This window comes from Tursiops truncatus, chromosome 19 (assembly GCF_011762595.2).
Source record: "Tursiops truncatus isolate mTurTru1 chromosome 19, mTurTru1.mat.Y, whole genome shotgun sequence".
NCBI classification, from domain to species: domain Eukaryota; kingdom Metazoa; phylum Chordata; class Mammalia; order Artiodactyla; family Delphinidae; genus Tursiops; species Tursiops truncatus.
In genome coordinates, this window is record NC_047052.1 from 42,042,251 (window position 1) to 42,060,986 (window position 18,736).

Genomic DNA, 18,736 nt, shown 5'->3' on the forward strand with positions numbered 1-18,736 from the left:
ATATAAAAAGCCAGTTATACTGAGAGAAGTATGGCTTCCTTCCTTGCCTTTGTTCTTCTCTGTACCTCATAGGTAAACATTTTTATTGGTTTTTGGTTTATTCTTCCATTGCTTATTTTAAAAAAATATAAGCAAGTGTGGGGGGGGTGTGTGTGTGTATCCCCTACATGCTACTCCACTCCTATTTTATTTATTCCCTTGTTTTTCATCTTGGCAATCATCTTTCTTATTTCCAAGAGTTCTTCCTTGATTTCTGCTTCATTTATGTTTCGCTTGCTTTTGTTTTAAGGTTGCATTATCTTCTCATCTCTCTCTGAGGATACCAGTTAGAATTTCTTTAGATACCAGTTTTTCTGGGACCTAAAATATATGTTTCTCCTCGAGTCTGATCTGCTTTTCATCTTAGTTTTCCTTTATGTCCTCTTCTTTCACTATCTGGTGATGCTTATCGATGAAGAACCAGGTTGATTATATAGGTTATTGACAAGAGGTTCCTGTTTTTCCAACAATCCTCTTGCCTTAATAGGAGTTGGCTGATTCAGTGACCAGGGGTGAGAAGTATGGAGGAGATCAGGTAGATGAACCTATTTCCCACTCCTGACTGTACCTGCTGACTCAAAGCTGGGCATTTATCCAGCTCCTCCAGGAAAAGGGCTCTGCTTCTCTGCCCGCCTTTGGCTTTACATGTTCTGAGAAGTGTCTAGCTCTGCTCTGGTCTATCTTGTCATACAATTTCCTCCACTTCCTTTCTGTCTTCTAGAAAGTGGCCAGCATTCAAATCGACTATGTCTCTCGGCCATTTTAATTACCGTTATGTTGTGATTCCCTTGTGAATATCTTTTTGTTGTCTTTGGAATTTGAGGAAGGTGGGGAGGTAAGTATATGTGCCTGTTTATTTAGCCTGTCATCTTGAAATGAAGCTACTTTGTGCCATACCATTTCTGACAACAGGACTGCTTTTCACTTCTTTTTCTCTATTGGCTTAATGACTGAAATGGATTTAAAATTGTTCTCTGTGTTCACAAATAATAACTATCACATCACTGAAACATGTGATGCCACCCACCCTAGAATACGTAGATTTCTACTCAGTTTAGGGATTGGGTGACTTTACAAGACCTTTCTTGTTTGTCAGTAACTTTTTTCCAGACAAGCAAGATAATAAGGCCTGGTTACTTTCACTTACTGGAATGATAATAATAATAAGATCATCAAACAAGTAGTGCTTAATATGTGCCAGACATTATTCTACATGCTTTGTATGTATAAACTCATTTAACTCAATAACAGTAGTTACTGTTACTATCCCTATTTTACAGACGATGAAACTGAGGCACACAGAGGTTAAAGAACTTGCCCAAGTCACATAGCTGGTAAGTGGCAGAGCCAGGATCTCAACCAGTTAGTTAGCCACCAGGGCCACTTTCTTTTCCACTGCATCTCTAAAGGGAAGCTCTTCAAATTTTCTCAGGATGACCACTTTTTAAAAATTTTATCAGTTATGGGTATAAGAAAACCCTTTTATACTTAACTTTTGTCTAGTTTCAAGCATGTTCTTTGTTATTGTTTGAAATACAAATTCCTGTTGACTTTGATGCAGAAAGGAATGCTTTAAATGATGTAATCAGGTCTGAGTTCAATTTTAATCTATTGAGAATTTTTGCAAATTATTGTAATGTTGAAAAGATGTGATATCTACTAAAATGTCCTTTTCTGCCATGTGTTTGAGAATCTTAGGCAGCGTTAAAACTTATGAATACCATACTTAAATCTTACAAGTCTTGGCTACAACTGACTTCTGAGATCTTTCACAATGCATATTTATTTCCATGTAGCATGAATAGTGGATTCATAAATGGTGAATATTTTCCCAGTGAAAATTCTTTTTAAGAAAATACACAGCAGAAATGTCCTTAAATGGATTGAACATATTTTAGCCCTTCAGGGAGATAAATATGGAGGAAAAGCTTTCAAAAAACAATAAGACAAGTATTGAGAATAATTTTATTAAAAAAAGTAAAAGAGATATATCCACGTGCTTATATACATGTTTGTGTACATTTTAAACTTTTCATTACAGAACTGTTTGATCATATACAACAGTAGAGCAGATAATGTGATGAATCTCATGTGTACCCATCACCGAGCTTCCATCAGTATTTTGTCAGGGGATATTATGATCACTGCCATGAAGATGACTCCTTAGATGGATGTCACCACCTTCTTTGCATATTGTTTCTTGGCAAAAGCCTATTTGAAAATGATAGAACTTGAATGGTATTTCAATTCCATGATATTTCCTTGAATTCAACACTATCTAGTTTTGATTACAGCAAAGGTCAGCACAGGAACACCGGATCCATTAAGAATAAGTAAAAACCAATTTTTGTTTTCTTCAGGGGCTTGTTTGTTCTTTCTGCCTGGAGAAGAACCTCAGGCTTGACTGTTGGACCGGAGTGGTCTTGTTAGAAGCAATTATGATACAAACAGAAGTTTTCATTGAATTTTCCAACCAGCCCCTTGGTTCTAAGAAGTAGAGTCATTTATCACATGGAGGTGGAAGTCCCTTTCTGGATTCTTGATGAATAGGAATATTGGTGAAATACCTGAGTTGCCTTAAGTGGTGTTTATATAGTCAGCAACTTCAGATGTCCATGCTCAGGTGTCGTCATCCTTGTGGCTTTCAGCAGGTTTTTAGCTGACCAGTTTGACTCTCAAATTATAACATGCATCTAGACTCACCTGAGGATCTTGTAAAAAATGCATATTCTCTGCTCCTGCCTCCAAAGATTGATTCGTTAGATTTGGATTGTATTCCAGGAATCAGCATTTTAATAGTCATTCCATTAAAGGGATGTTCTGATTCTAATGTCAGGGAAGGAAGTCCTTAAGCTTTGGTTGGCTTCTTTCTTTTCATCCTAGTCTTAACAAGGTTAATGTTAATATGGCATCTCATAAAAAATTGCTTAAAAATTTTCCACTCTTAATAACATGTTCAGTGGGCATTATAACCATGCCCTGTACACTGATATGGCCTATAGACAGACTTATCCTAATACAGGTGCACCTTTGGTGTTTAGCAATTCAATTCTGATGCTCACGGCCTGAGGACCACACCTTGAGGATACAGGTGCACGGGTAATAAGTGATATGGATACAAAGGGTTCAATATGGGAATTCCCTGGGAGTCCAGTGGTTAGGACTGTGTGCTGCCGCTTCAGGGGGCATGAGTTCAATCCCTGGTCGGGGAACTAAGATCCCACAAGTAACATGGCGCAGCCAAAAAACAAACAAAACACAAATAAACAAAAAATTAAGCTAAAAAATAAAGCAAAAAACCCCCACAGAGGATCCAATATATATTTCTCTTTGGTGCCCCCTGACTGCGTTAGCTTGAGCCTTTGGCCTCCCCTATTTGGTTATTGCTGGACCAACACTAAGTGCAGGAAGAGAGGCTCAGTTTGGATGAAGTCATCTGCTGCCTTCAGCTCTGTGTAGCGTTCCTCTGTAGGGAAGGGAAACATGGCGAGTGTGGATGGCAGGTGGTTCTTCACCTGGGGCTCTAAATCCAAAACTGAATGAAAACTTTGGTGTTTTGGATAGTGCTAAGACTATGGAGTGTTTTGTCATCAGTTTCTCAAAGGACTCTGTGACCTTTCCTTCTCTACCTCCTTCCACTCCCCCACCCTGCATACATAAACACAGCAAAGAACCATGTCCTGGAGCAGCCTATGTGAGCATCACCTGGCCTCTGGAAAGCAACTGTAGGGACTCCACATTGCAAACCAGCCTCTCCTGGGTGGAATCAGAATTGCTTTCGCCATCTTGTAAAAACTGTGCAACCCACAGCTGGGCTGGATGGGCAGCTGTGGCCGACTGTATTGCTTACCCAGTATTCCATGTGTCCCCCTACATTTCCCAGTTTACCTTGTGGCTACATTAGCACAAGTGACTAATTCTGGCCAAAGGGCTGTGATGGGAAGTGATGTGTGTCACTTACAGTGGGAAGCAGTAAAGAGTTGATATGAGTTTGTTGTGCTAAGGTGACTGTGGAAAACAAAAGTTCCAATGATGTCCCTACAAGTTGAAGGGCTGCCTTGAACTTTATGTGAGCAAAAAATAAATCTTAGGTTAGGCCACTCCTTTCAGGATTTATTCCTGTAGCGTAGCTTAATGTGTCAGTCTAGATAGTGCTGAACAGAATATTTATGTATACAGTTAGAGTTCTGAGGGTCAAGATACGGGCGCTGTGTGGTCTAGTGCAAGACATTTAGTATCCTGAGACTTTTCTTCCCTCGTCTGTAAATTGAAGGGCTTAAATTAGATGATCTTTAAGGGCCTTTTCAGTACTCACATTCCCAGATTTGGGATAGCAGCATTTAAATCCAGATTTCTAATTGAAGTATGAAAAGGAAACTAAGTCTGGCATTAAAGGTATCTCTGGAAAACTTATTATTTTTTAAATTAATTATTTTATTTATTTATTTATTTTTGGCTGCGTTGGGTCTGCATTGCTGCGCACGGGCTTTCTGTAGTTGCGGTGAGTGGGGACTACTCTTCGTTGCTATCAGCAGTCTTCTCCTTGCGGTGGCTTCTCTTGTTGTGGAGCATGGGTTCCAGGCGCACGGGCTTCAGTAGTTGTGGCACGCGGATTCAGTAGTTGTGGCTCATGGGCTCTAGAGTGCAGGCTCAGTAGTTGTGGCACACGGACTTAGTTGCTCCACATGTGGGATCTTCCCAGACCAGAGCTCAAACCCGTGTCCCCTGCATTGGCAGGCGGATTCTTAACCACTGCACCACCGGGGAAGTCCTGAAAACTTATTTTTTATTATGTACCTTTTGCTATTAAATGAGAAGTTACATAAGGAAAATGGCAATGAAGTTACATAGGGAAAATAACAGCTTTATTGAGATATAATTCACATACCATATGTGTGTATATTTAGAGTTGTGCAACAATCACCATTATCTAACTTCTGAACCTTGTCATTGCCGCAAAAAGAAACCCTGTACCCATTAGCAGTGATTCTCCATTCCACAAACCTACTTTCTGTTTCTATGGATCTGCCTATTCTGGGTATTACATATCAGTGGGAGCATATAATATGTGGCTTCTTGTGTCTGGCTTCTTTCACACTTAGCACAATGTTTTCAAAGTTCATCCATGTTTTAGCATGTATCAGTACTTCATTCCTTTATATGTACATAATATATATATTTAATGTTCCATTGTATAGCTATACCACATTTTGTTTATTCATTCATCAGTTGATAGACATTTGGGTTGTTTCTATTTTTTGACTACTTTGAGTAATGCTGCTGTGAATGTTGATGTATAGATTTTTGTGTGGATTTATATTTTTCATTTCTCTTGAATATATTCATTAGAGTGGAATTGCTGGGTCATGTGCTAACACTATACTTATTTTAAGGAGCTGCCAAACTGTTTTCCAAAGTGCTGTACTATTTTAACATCCTACTAGCAATGTATGAGGGTTCCAATTTTTCCACATTCTCACCAATACTTGTTATTGTTTGTCTTTTCGATTGAAGTAATCATCTTTGATGAAGCAGCTATATGCAAGCTAGTCAGTGAAGAGATATTAATATATATTTTACCTTGTTAAGTTTTTCTTTAAGCATTTGTAATATCCACTGGCATTTTTATAAAAAATTTCACCATGAGCTTAGCACTAAAATAAAAAGTTTAATGAATAATAATATAACTCCTCGACTTGTTTAGCTTTTACAAATGTTATTTTTTATTTTTAAAATAATGCATTCTAGAAGGGGAAAAAAAGGAGTGAATGTGATTCACCAAATGTAATTGTTTTCTTAAAGCATAAATTTGTCTTTATAAATTATATACTTCTAAATTGACAGATAGATTGTACCTTAAATATATAGGCTTGAGCTTTTAAAAATCACAATGAAATCCTGAAAGGTTGTACATAATAGAATTGCTGAATTGTTACATTAAATATACCATGGGTTCAGTACTTAAAGGAACCTCTGTATCTTGTAAGATGGTCAGTAAACCCTCTGATTATTTGTTTCATAGATTGATGTTTTTGTATATTATATTTTTAAAAAGAGGAGTACCCCATTATGTTGGGAGCACAAGTGTTTCAAGTAGTGTTATATATAGTTGATCCTCACGATTCTCAGATCCTGTATTTGCAGATAAGCTTACTGGCTAAAATTTATTTGGAACAATACTTGTAGAACTCTTGTGGTCAGTTGTAGACATGTGCAGAGTGGCAAAAAATTTGAATTGCACAACATGCACACCCCCAGCTGAGGATGAACAGGGTGACGCTCTGCCTTCTCATTTCAGCTCTCAAACTATAAACAAGTATTCTTTTCATAGTCTATTTAGTGCCACATTTTTTGCATTTTTATACATTTTGTTGGCAGTTTCACTGTTTAAAATGGCCCCTAAGTGTATTGCTGAAGTGCTGTTTAGTGTTCATAAGCCCAAGAAGGCCGTGATGTACCTAACAGAGAAAAGACCTGTTAGATGAGTGTCATTCAGGCATGAGTTATAGTGCCATTACCTGTGAGTTCAGTGTTAATGAATCAACAGTAAATATTAACTAAGGTGTCTTTAAACAGAAACACACATAAAACAAGGTTATATATTGATTGGTTGGTGAAAATGTTTTGACTAGAGGCTCACAGGATCTAGGAGTACTGGTTCAGTATTTGCTAATTCAGTGTACATGGCAACTTTTTATAACTGCCTGTAAATAATGAGAATCAGCTATACATGATGAATTGTTTTTCTCTTGTTGCTTTCAAGATTCTTGCTTTGGCTTTAGGCAATTTGATTATAATATGCCTAGGTTGATTTTTTTGAGTTTATCCTACTTGGAGTTTGTTGAGCTTCATAGATGTGTAGATTCATGTGCTTTTTATCAAATTTGAGAAATTTGGGGCCTTTATTTCTTCAAATATTTTTTTTCTGTGCCTTTCTCCGTCTCCTCTTCTGAGAATCCTATTATATGATGCTGGTATGCTTGATGGTGTCCCACAGGTCTCTGAGACTCTTTTCTTTTTTCTTCCTGTTCCCCAGACTGGATAATCTCAGTTGGTTAATCTTCAGTTTCACTGATTCCTGTTCAGATCTGCTGTTGAGCCTTTAGTTAATTTTTTTATGTTAGTTGTATTTTTCAACTCCAGAATTTCTATTTGGTTCTGTTTTAAAAATATTTCTCTCTTTTAGTAGTATTCTGGATTTGCTGAGACATCATTCTCATATGTTCCTTTAGTTCTTTTTTTTTTCTTTTTAATGATTTTACTTTAAAAAAATAGAAGTATAGTTGACTTCCTTTAGTTCTTTAGATATGGTTTCCTTTAGTTCTTTGAACATATTGAAAATAGCCGATTTTAGTCTCTGTCTAGTAAGTCCAACATCTGGGCTTCCTCATCAGTTGTTTCTCTTGTTTGTTTATTTGTTTGCTTTCCTGTATAAGGGCCATATTTTCTTGTTTCTTTGCATGTCTTGTTAAGTTTTAATTGAAAACTGAACATTTTTTATGATATAATGTGGCAACTGGAAATCAGATTCTCTTCCCTCTCCAAGTGAGTTCCAAGTCAGATCAAATAGAGATCCTTGCAAGTGGGATCTTCCAGGGAACCTGCAGATAAGTCAGATAATGATAATTTTCTAGGAATGAAACTCTGAAGGAGCTCTAGCCTAGTTCTGCTCCCTCCAGTTCTGCTGCCTGCCTTCTGGTTTTCACTGCAAATGCAGCCGTTATTTTTCAAGGTTACCATAGAGTTCGAGAGCAGGGAATGGAACTAGATCAAGTTAAAATGCTACAAAGCTGACTATAGCAGTCCCCTCCCCCCTTATCCACAGTTTCACTTTCAGCCATTTCAGTTACCTGCAGTTAAGTGCAGCCTGAAAACATTAAGTGGAAAATTCCAGAAATAAGTTTTAAATTGCACGCCATTCCAAGTTGCATGATAAAATATCATGCTGTCCCATTCCATCCCTCCTGGAACATGTATCATCTCTTTGTCCAGTGTATCCACGCTGTATATGCTGCCTGAGGTTTCAGGCATCCACTGGGGGTCTTGGAACATATCCCCCCATGGATGGGGGTACTACTGTATTCTTACTGAGATTCAGCCGTTTTTCTTGAATAAATGCTCCCCAGTTTGCTTCAATCCTGTTAATTTCTAGTCTTTAAAAAGTTGATTCTGAGTCATGTACCACAATGTTCATTGCAGCACTATTTACAATAGCCACGACATGGAAGCAACCTAAGTGTCCATCAACAGATGAATGGATAAAGAAGATATGGCACATATATACAACGGAATATTACTCAGCCATAAAAAGAAACGAAATTGAGTTATTTGTAGTGAGGTGGATGGACCCAGAGTCTGTCATACAGAGTGAAGTAAGTCAGAAAGAGAAAAACAAATACCGTATGCTAACACATATATATGGAATCTAAAAAAAAAAGGTCATGAAGAATCTAGGGGCAGGATGGGAATAAAGACGCAGACCTACTAGAGAATGGACTTGAGGACACGGGGAGGGGGAAGGGTAAGCTGGGACAAAGTGAGAGAGTGGCATAGACATATATACACTACCAAATGTAAAATAGACAGCTAGTGGGAAGCAGCCGCATAGCACAGGGAGATCAGCTCGGTGCTTTGTGACCACCTAGAGGGGTGGGATAGGGAGGGTGGGAGGGAGGGAGACACAAGAGGGAAGAGATATGGGGATATATGTATATGTATAGCTGATTCACTTTGTTGTAAAGCAGAAACTAACACACCGTTGTAAAGCAATTATACTCCAATAAAGATGTTAAAAAAAAAGTTGATTCTGACCAATTAGGCCAGTTTTATCACTGTTTTTATGGAGGAGAGAATTTTTGGAGGTTCCTACTCTGCCATTTTTTATGACATTACTTCCCTCCCCTTTCTTTTTAGGTTTTTATTTTCATGAACCTGCTGCTTTCTTCTTAGTACTGAAATTATAGTTTGGATTAGATCTGAATCTTAAAGTTTGCCATGGCTTTTCATCTAGAACTTTTTATTATACCCCAGTTAGTCATGTAAGCATGTACATTTCAGAGTAGTGCGGTGCACATATTCTTGGCCCCGCTGGTTTATTGTAAAGGAGGAAGGAGATTTGATTGAAACCAGCCATTTGGTAGTCTCTGCGGTACTGCCTTCTGGGTTTCCCCTCCCTCATGCTGTTCCACTTGGAATGAAACTTTCTTTACCCAAGCTTCCCTCTTTTTTGTTCTAGTTAATCCTTTGTTTCTTCCTTAAACTTTCACTGAAGAATAACACATAGGAAAGTACAGAAATTATAGTAACTATGCTTGATTTTTTTATCTCCAAGTAAATACCCAAATAATCACCACCCTGGTTAGTGGGTAGCCACCCACAAAGCTGACCATCTAGCCAGTAAATCATTTTTCAGATGTAGCAGATACTCATCTATTCTAAGTAGACATTTCTGGAGGCCAGTAATACATATTTTCCCCTATTTCTCTCCTTTTTAATTGATATATAATTCTCATACCATAAAATTCACCATTTTAAAGTGTGAAATTCAGTGAGTCTTAGTACATTAACAAAATTGTGCGACCATCACCACCATCTAACTGTAGAATGTCTTCATCACCTCAAAAAGAAACTCTGTATTAATTGATAGTCACTCCCCATTCCCTTCCTCTCCTCAACTCCTGGCAACCACTGAGCTACTTTTATCTGTCTCTACGGATTTGCTTTATCTGGATGTTTCATATCAATGGAATCTCACAGTATATAACCTTCTGTTTCTGGCTTCTTTCTCTTACCATAATGTCTTCAAGGTTCAGCCACACTGTAGCATTTATCAATACTTCATTCTTTTTTTCTTTTTTTTTTTTTAAATAAATTTATTTATTTATTTATTTTTGGCTGCATTGGGTATTTGTTGCTGCGCGCGGGCTTTCTCCAGTTGCGGCGAGCAGGGACCACTCTTTGTTGCAGTGCATGGGCCTCTCATTGCGGTGGCCTCTCCCATTGCAGAGCATGGGCTCTAGGTGCGCGGGCTTCAGTAGTTGTGGCACACGGGCTTAGTTGCTCTGCGGCATGTGGGATCCTCCTGGACTAGGGCTCGAACCCGTGTCCCCTGCATTGGCAGGTGGATTCTTAACCAGTGTGCCACCAGGGAAGTCCCACTTCATTCTTTTTTATGGCTGAATAATATGCCATTGTATGGCTCTACCACATTTTGTTTATTCATTCAGCAGTTGATAGACTTGGGTTGTTCCACTTTGGGGCTATTATGAATAATGATGCTATGGACATTCATGTGCAAGTTTTTATATAAATATATGTTTTCAGTTTTCTTGGGTATATGCTTAAGAGTGGAATTGCTTGGTCTTAATGGCAGCTCTGTTTAACATTTTTCGGAACTGCCAAACTGCTTTTCACAGTAGCAGCATCATTTCACGTTCTCACCAGCAATTTATGAGAGTTCCAGTTTCTCCACATTCTCACCCACACTTATTTTCTGTTTTGTTTTTTGTTTGTTTTTGCTGTAGCTATGCCAGCATGTATGAAGTAGTATCTTACTGTGGTTTATTTGTGTTTCCCTAGTGACTATCCATGTTGAGCATCCTTTCATTTGCTTATTAACCAGTTGTATATCTTTCAAGAAATGTCTTTTAGTATCATTTGCCCACCTTTTATTAGATTATTTGTCATTTTATTGTTGAATTTTACGGGTTCTTTTTGTATTCTGGATACTAGACTTTTAACAAGATACATGATTTTCCAGTATTTTTGCCCATACTGTGGGTTTTCTTTTCACCTTTATAGTGACCTTTGATGCACCAACGTTTTTAGTTTTGATGAAGTCCAGTTTATCCATTTTTTCTTTTGTTGTTTGTGCTTTAAGATGTCATATCCAGCTCCCCCTCCCCCTCCCTCCTCCCTCCTCCCTCCTCCTCTAGCACAGGGCCCGGGCAGGCGGGGCATTCTGCAGCCAGCACGGGAGCCAAGCAGAGAGTGGGGATCACGAGCCCTGGCCAGAGCGAGTGCGTTCGGCCTCCGCTGAGTTGGCACCTGGAGGACATGGAGGAAAGGCCGGCAAAGACCAATGCCAGTGTGGACGACTTGGCGCCCCCCTCTGTGGCCCAGCTGGCCGAGTGATTCAGGGAGCAGGCAGCCGCTGCAAAGGAGACACCAGCCAGTAAACCAACAAGAAGGAAACTGCCCTGCTCCCTCTCTCTGTTCCTCCCCAGGGTAGAACTGGGCCAGAATGGTGAAGAGAAGTCACTGCCCAATGCAAACCAGCCTCCTAAAGTCAAGGTGAAGAGCTCGCCTCTGATCAAGGAGCTCCAGGCCAGTTTAGCCTTTGATCCAGCGACCCTGCTGCCTGGGGCCTCACCCAAGAGTCCCCAACTCAAGGCCATGGTATCACCGTTTCACAGCCAGCTTTCTACCCCCAGCAGCCCTGGCGTGTGGTCTCGGGCCAGCAAGCCAGAGGAGGTGCCCATCAGCTTTGACCAGCCTCCTGAAGGCAGTCATCTGCCCTCTTACAGTAAGGTGCAGACGAGGGGCTCCATAAAAAGGTGCCCTCCCTCCAGGCTATTCAGAAGGTCCCAATCAGATTGTGGGGACCTGGGGAAGCTCAGGGCCATGGAGTCCTCCCAGGAGAATGGCGCCAAGGAAGAGAATGGCAACGAGGTGTTCCCAGCCAAGAGCAAGACTCCAGGATCCCCTCCTCTGAGGAGGACGCCCAGCAGGACAGAGAAGCAGGAGGAGAAGGGAAGGGCCTTGGGGGTAGCCCAGCAGCACGAAACGGCCATGGGGAACTCCGAGGAGAGGGCCAGCCAGCGTCCAGCCCGAGCCTCCAGCCCAGAGGCAGAGGACGGGTGTGGGAGCCCCATGGAGGAGAAACCAGCTGAAGAGCAGATGGAAGAGCCTACAGAGGTGAAGGAGAGGGTGGCCAGTGAAGAAGAAGAGCCCAGACAGAGGAGCCAAGACACAGAGGGGCTGGAGGAGGGAGCTGTCGGGGAGGAGACCCCCCAAAGCCCATCCTGGAGGAGGGGAGGGCGACCACAGTCCTGAGCAGGGGACCGGCAAGGAAAAGCAAGATGGAGGGGGCTGTCCTCGAGCCAGGCTGTGACCCTGGCACTGGCCATGCCCAGCCGGACACTAGCAGTGAGGTCCCCAAGACAGAGGATAACACCCCTGTCCAGGACACTAAAAGGTGAAGAAGATCTCATTGTGCCTAGTGATGAAGCTGCTGGAGCTGTGTCCTTGAAGTAGCAGCAATGATCGTAGTGGCAGCAAAGGAAGCCATCTCAGGAGCAGGATGGCGTGAGGGTCTGGAGTCAGCCTGAGGACACAGGGTGCAATTTCCCGATGTCTGCACCATCAGAGACAGAGATTGGATCTGAGGGCCAAGACTTTTATCAACTTGAGTTTGTGTCACCTGATAGACTTGGTTTAAAACAAAAAAAAACTCATTTAAAACAATTTACTATGGTGACAACTCCCTAGGGATACTGGTCAAACTGTGGGGCCCAGATACTGTCCACACCCACCTAACCCTATAGCTGACCTCAGAACTGGACTGGGATTTACCTAATCAGATTGTGTTTGTGTAAGGTGACAGCCTTTTTATTTTTCTTAAGTTTTCATGGTTCTCAAATGTAAGTAAAGACTCATTTCAGGTAGCTAGAAACAAAGTAGTATCACTGGAAATATAAATCCTGTAAGTTACAGAAGACCTTAAATTGTATAGAGACCCTGAGACAACCTTTCAGCTTGGTCAAAATTTGACTGGCCAACCAATTTTGAAAACACTAGGCGAGAAGAGATAATTATTGAAACATTAAAAAATATGTGTCTGTTCCAACAAAAACAAAAAAAAAAAGATATCATGTCCAAGAAACCATTGCCTAATCTAAGATCACAAAGATTTACACCTATATTTTCTTTCCTTTTTTAAAAAGTTTATTTATTTTATTTATTTATTTTTGGCTGTGTTGGGTCTTTGTTGCTGTGTGCTGGGTTTCTCCAGTTGCAGCGAGCAGGGGCTGCTCTTCGTTGCCGTGCGCGTGCTTCTCATTGCAGTGGCTTCTCTTGTTGTGGAGCACAGGCTCTAGTTGCGCGGACTTCAGTACTTGTGGCACAAGGTCTCAGTAGTTGTGGCTCACGAGTCTAGAACGCAGGCTCAGTAGTTGTGGCACATGGGCTTAGTTGCTCCATGGCATGTGGGATCTTCCCGGACCAGGGCTCGAACCTGTGTCCCCTGCATTGGCAGGCGGATTCTTAACCACTGCGCCACCAGGGAAGTCCCTGTATTTTCTTATAAAAGCTTTATAGTTTTAGCTCTTACATTGAGGTCTTTGATCCATTTTGAGTTAATTTTTGTTTATGATATAAGATAGGGGTTCATATTCTTTTTTTTTTTTGCATGTGGGTATCTAGTTGTCCCATCACCATTTATTGAAAAGACTATTCTTTCCCAACTGAATGGTTTGGGCACCCTTGTCTAAAATCAGTTTACCATAGAGGTATGGGTTTATTCTAAACTCTCAACTGCATTCCACTGATACATATATGTCATTTCTTATGCCAGTGCTCTGCTGTCTTTGTTACTATAGCTTTACAGTACATTTTCAAGTTAGGAAGTGTGAGTTCTCCATATTTTTTTCAATATTCATTTGGTCGTGTTGGGTCCCTTGCATTTCCATATGCATTTTAGGATCAGCTTGCCTATTTCTGTAAAAAAGGTAGTTCAAGTTTTGCTAGAGATTGCATTGAATTTGTAGATGAATTTGGTGAAGTAGTATATTTTTAAGTATTACAGGTTTCATTTACATAAACTTTGGAAGCATGTAAAGCAGAAAAAAGTTTAATGTTTATGGTGACTTTTAAAAAATTAGTTAAGTAGGGGGCTTCCCTGGTGGCGCAGTGGCTGAGAGTCCACCTGCCGTTGCAGGGGACGCGGGTTCGTGCCCCGGTCCGGGAAGATCCCACATGCCGCAGAGCGGCTGGGCCCGTGAGCCATGGCCGCTGAGCCTGTGCGTCCGGAGCCTGTGCTCCACAACGGGAGAGGCCACAACAGTGAGAGGCCTGCGTACCGCAAAAAAAAAAAAAAAATTAGTAAGTATATGGGTCTTACTTGACCTTCTAGGATCATCTGGCAGAGGAATGAGGGTGAACTCTCAGAGCCAGGGGCACCAGTGTACAACACAGAACAAAGAAAGGTTCTCCTCAGGGTTGCTCAAGACACTCACTGTGGCCAATTCAAGGTGATGGTTTTCCTTCACAGACCACACAGTTTCTGTGTGAGCAGCCTTCCGCCCTTCAGCACTCCTGCTGAGTGCTTCTTTTGTACCTCGGAATTTGTACAGCCACATTGATAACAATGGAGCACTTGGCTAGGAATAGATATGATTGCCTTATTGTAATGAATCTGAAAAATGAACATTTGGGAACAGATTTCTTACATATAGCTGTTTGATGTCTTGTTTCTTGAAAAGGTTATGAGAGTTTTTAGAGAGTCAAGATTCTCTTGAACACAGAGCTACAAATGGTGGCTGGTTTAGTTGGATTTATATGCTAGCTGGGTTAGGATCGCTATACTTTTAGAGTATGTGTTTGTATCCATAGCACTTTCCTCATCTCTTGCTCTTATAACCTGCCTGCCTTCCTGTGTTCCTAATGCAATTGTAGAACTGTAAAGGAGGCATGGTATTTGGCCATGATGAGTGATAAGGTATGATTTATATTTATTTTTATCTATCAAAAAAGGAAAAGGGAGGGCTTCCCTGGTGGCGCAGTGGTTGAGAGTCCGCCTGCCGTTTCAGGGGACACGGATTCGTGCCCCGGGCCGGGAGGATCCCACATGCCGCGGAGCAGCTGGGCCCGTGAGCCATGGCCGCTGAGCCTGCGCGCCCAGAGCCTGTGCTCCGCAAGGGGACAGGCCACAACAGTGAGAGGCCCGTGTACCGCAAAAAAAAAAAAAAAAAGGAAAATGGAAAGAAAGCCTAGTTATCAATAAGTAGACCAAACTATATACAGACATCATGTACATTGAAGTTTAATATAGACTACATGTATCATTCAGTAAAACATATTTGAACTGTTGTTATGTTTGGAAGAATAGTTTCAGGCAAGTGTAAACCTAGTTGTAGCTGTGTAGGAAGAATCACATTACTCTACTATTGTAGAGTAGTTCAGAAACTGCAACCAGAGGTGTTCAGACCTTGCTCTTTGCACCTATCCAGAGCCAGGGGTTCTATAGAAGCTTCCCCAGGGTGTAAGAACCTGCACACCCTCCGAGGCTTCCTTTCGAACATCTGGAGGGGAAATTGGTACCTGGGTGAGGATGAGTAGCATCCTGTCTACAAACCTGCCAGCCACTTACCTCTCCAGGCTCTGTCTTTCTGTATGCTGCACTTAAGCCCAGCGGGGTATCCTGAACAGACTTTAAGCCATCCTGCTTCAGGGCCTTTGCTGTGGTGGTCCTTTCATCTGGTGAGCCCCAGCCATCCCTTTTGTGCTTATCAAAACCTATCCTACAATCAAGGCCTACCTCCGAGTAACATTTTCTTCATAACAACCTTTCTGATTTCTCTCAGTCTTTGCTCATCACTCCACTTCCAAATCCCCCTTAAGGTTTTGTGAGTTCTCTACTTGTCAACAGCCCTCACCTAATCTGTGTACTCTTCTAATCCTCTTATGGATTTGTGAGCTCTTTGAGGAGGAAACACAAACATGAGTCCAGGCCCTGCTTGATGTGTCACTTGTCAGCCTGAGTTTTGGAGTGGTTAGTGGGGAATCAAACTTTTTGTTACATTATTTTTGTACTACAACTTGAGGAATTTTCTAACAGTCATCATATCATAGTTGCACTCTCACTGTTGTACCTGCTTTTGTAAGGTTTTTATATAGTTTCTTATTCATTTGGAGCCCACCTTTGTGGATAATAGCATTTCAGGAGTTAATGTTCCAGAATTACTCACTGTCTTGTAACTTTCCTAACTCTATCTTATTTTTCCCCCTTACAGGAAATGACTTAGAAGCCTTACAAATACATCTGTGCATTCTTGCTTCAGACTTTACAATTGAGGGCCAACCCAGTCTGGAAGCACCTCTTATTAATGTTATACGGAAACTGCTACCTCAGCAAACAAAAGAAAAGAAGGAGAGGACTTATAATAAATGCCATTTAAAAAAAAATAAAAACTTGCTTTCAGAAAATATTAAAGGAAATTTTTCGCATTGAGAAGACATTTTACAGGTAAATCGATTTGGCAGGCAGGCTCTGTCAAAATTCTGCAGAGATTTGATCTTACTGAGGACTTAGTGTGAAGTAATTCTGTACTGCTTTTTAAATTGCTGTTGATCAGCTTGTGGGTTTTTGGGTTCTGACTTTTCTGGTATATTGAAGATACATTATATTACATTTTTTTAAGTTAAGTTATTTTTCTGCCATTGTAAATACAAGTGTCAAAATATTCTTGCAAAGCAATTCTAGGTGAACATTTTTCTCAGCAAGCATATCTTTTTATTAAGAGAGTAGAATGCTAACATTTCTTATATAGCATTTTGGACACACTTTTATTTTTTGTCAGAGGTCCTGCCTACACTGAAAATATTAATTATATAAACCTGTTGTCCTTTTCACAACTACATTGGATCACATGGTCACCTGCCTCATGGAAATGCCTTTTTTAAAACTTAGATTTGCAGAACTCCACTATTTTTATACCTAGCTACAGTTTTAGGGGGGAAAAAAAGGAATCAGGACCCTGACCCTCTCACGGTCCCTGGGACAGTTCCCCTTCCCGCATGTATTGCTGCAGTGCCCAGGACAGTAAAATGGACTACAAGCGGCGCTTCCTGCTTGGCGGGTCCAAGCAGAAGGTGCAGCAGCACCAGCAGTACCCAATGCCTGAGCTTGGCCGAGCACTGAGTGCTCCCCTGGCATCTACGGCCACCACCGCCCCCCTGGGCAGTCTGACTGCTGCAGGCAGCTGCCACCATGCCATGCCCCACTCCACACCCATTGCTGACATCCAGCAGGGCATCTCCAAATACCTGGACGCCCTCAACGTCTTCTGCCGTGCCAGTACTTTCCTCACAGATCTCTTCAGCACTGTGTTCAGGAACTCTCACTATTCCAAGGCAGCCATGCAACTCAAAGATGTGCAGGAGCACGTCATGGAAGCAGCCAGTCGGCTGACTTCAGCCATAAAGCCTGAGATCGCCAAGATGCTGATGGAACTTAGTGCCGGGGCTGCAAACTTTACAGATCAGAAGGAATTCAGTCTCCAGGACATTGAGGTAGAGTATCTTCTGTGTCATACTTGGGTAGGAAAATGTATTCCAGAGGTAAGTGGGAATGTTTGTCTTAGTTTTTTCTCAAATCACTGAAATGATGGTCTTCGTCCTCTTTCCATTGATACCCTGTCCTTGTAAAAAATTTTTGCATGCCAGGTTCTGAATTGCTTTCATTTCAAATTAAGTAGGATAGAAGATTATTAAACAAATCAGCCTATGTTTTATGTTCTTTAAATTTTCAAGTTGGAACTTAATTTCCAAATAACATACTGTTAAAGTACATAGTAGGGACTGAGAATTCTAAATATGATTATGAAGATTTCTTTGTGAATTTTCACTATATAGAACCATTGGTTTAATGTAGAAAGTTCTACACATGTTTACAGGAGAAGTTACTTTTTCAGTTCTAAATTTACATCTATTTACATTTGGATGCATTTGATTCTTATTCAGTATGTTTCTTAGGGTCTTTGGTAGTCAAAATGAAATATTCTCCCTTTTTCAGGGCTCTACATTAGAGTGTAAGATTGGAATACAAATTTCATTCAGAATAAACATGATGTTTTTCCTTCCTTCATTTAGGAAATAATTTATTAAACTTAAATTAGCTTCACTGCTAGATTTTTTAAATTATTTTTACCTGCTCAGAGAGTTCTTCTGAGTTTGATTTTTCCATGTGTCCTTGTACGTTTTAGCAGCACATTAGAGGTTAGGTTTCTGGATGCTAGGAGGGAGAATGTTCCTTTCCCCATCCTGGGGTTGTGTTTGATTTTAGGAAATCACTAGTCTTCTGAACTAAATCTGGTGATTGTGGTAGCTGAATAAGCTAACTTATACTGTTGTGGGTTTAGGGGGAAAAAAAGTTAGGCTATTAAGTATTATGACTCATTTTTTATTGTGTTTAAAAGGCAGATCGTGATTTTGAAGGCATTTCCAAGAGGAATTTAAAACTATGTTTGTTTTTATTTATTTATATTTGGCTGCATTGGGTCTTCGTTGCTGCGCGCGGGCTTTCTCTAGTTGCGGTGAGCGGGAGCTACTCTTCATTGCGGTGCTCAGGCTTCTCATTGTGGTGGCTTCTCTTGTTGTGGAGCACGGGCTCTAGGTGCGCAGGCTCAGTAGTTGTGGCTCGCAGGCTCTAGAGTGCAGGCTCGGTAGTTGTGGCGCATGGGCTTAGTTGCTCCGTGGCATGGGGGATCTTCCTCGACCAGTGCTCGAACCCGTGTCGCCTGAATTGGCAGGCGGATTCTTAACCACTGTGCCACCAGGGAAGCCCAGAAACTATTTTTGAAAAGACACAATAGTCTTGGTGTAAATTAGGCATTAGGCATCATCAGACTTTTTCTGTAGAGGGCAAATAGTAAGTAAATTTTAAGCTTCATGGACCACGTGGGTCTCTTTCACATTCTTC

At 41.1% G+C, this 18,736-nt stretch overlaps 1 protein-coding gene and 1 pseudogene across 6 annotated transcripts in view; both read left to right on the top strand.

Moving 5' to 3' along the window:
* Positions 1 to 18,736, top strand: part of GARRE1 (granule associated Rac and RHOG effector 1) — an 82,206-nt gene that overhangs the window by 17,233 nt on the left and 46,237 nt on the right. For 4 of the 6 annotated variants that reach the window (XM_073795768.1, XM_019940971.3, XM_073795770.1 and 1 more), the window contains exons 2-3: positions 1,320 to 1,373; positions 16,050 to 17,328. In XM_073795768.1, the coding sequence (XP_073651869.1) occupies positions 16,834 to 17,328 (495 nt within the window). In that variant the 5' untranslated portion in view covers positions 1,320 to 1,373; positions 16,050 to 16,833. The remainder of the gene's footprint in view (positions 1 to 1,319; positions 1,374 to 16,049; positions 17,329 to 18,736) is intronic. The other 2 variants (XM_019940969.3, XM_073795769.1) reach the window with 1 other exon arrangement.
* Positions 10,930 to 16,038, top strand: LOC117309280 (capZ-interacting protein pseudogene; annotated as a pseudogene).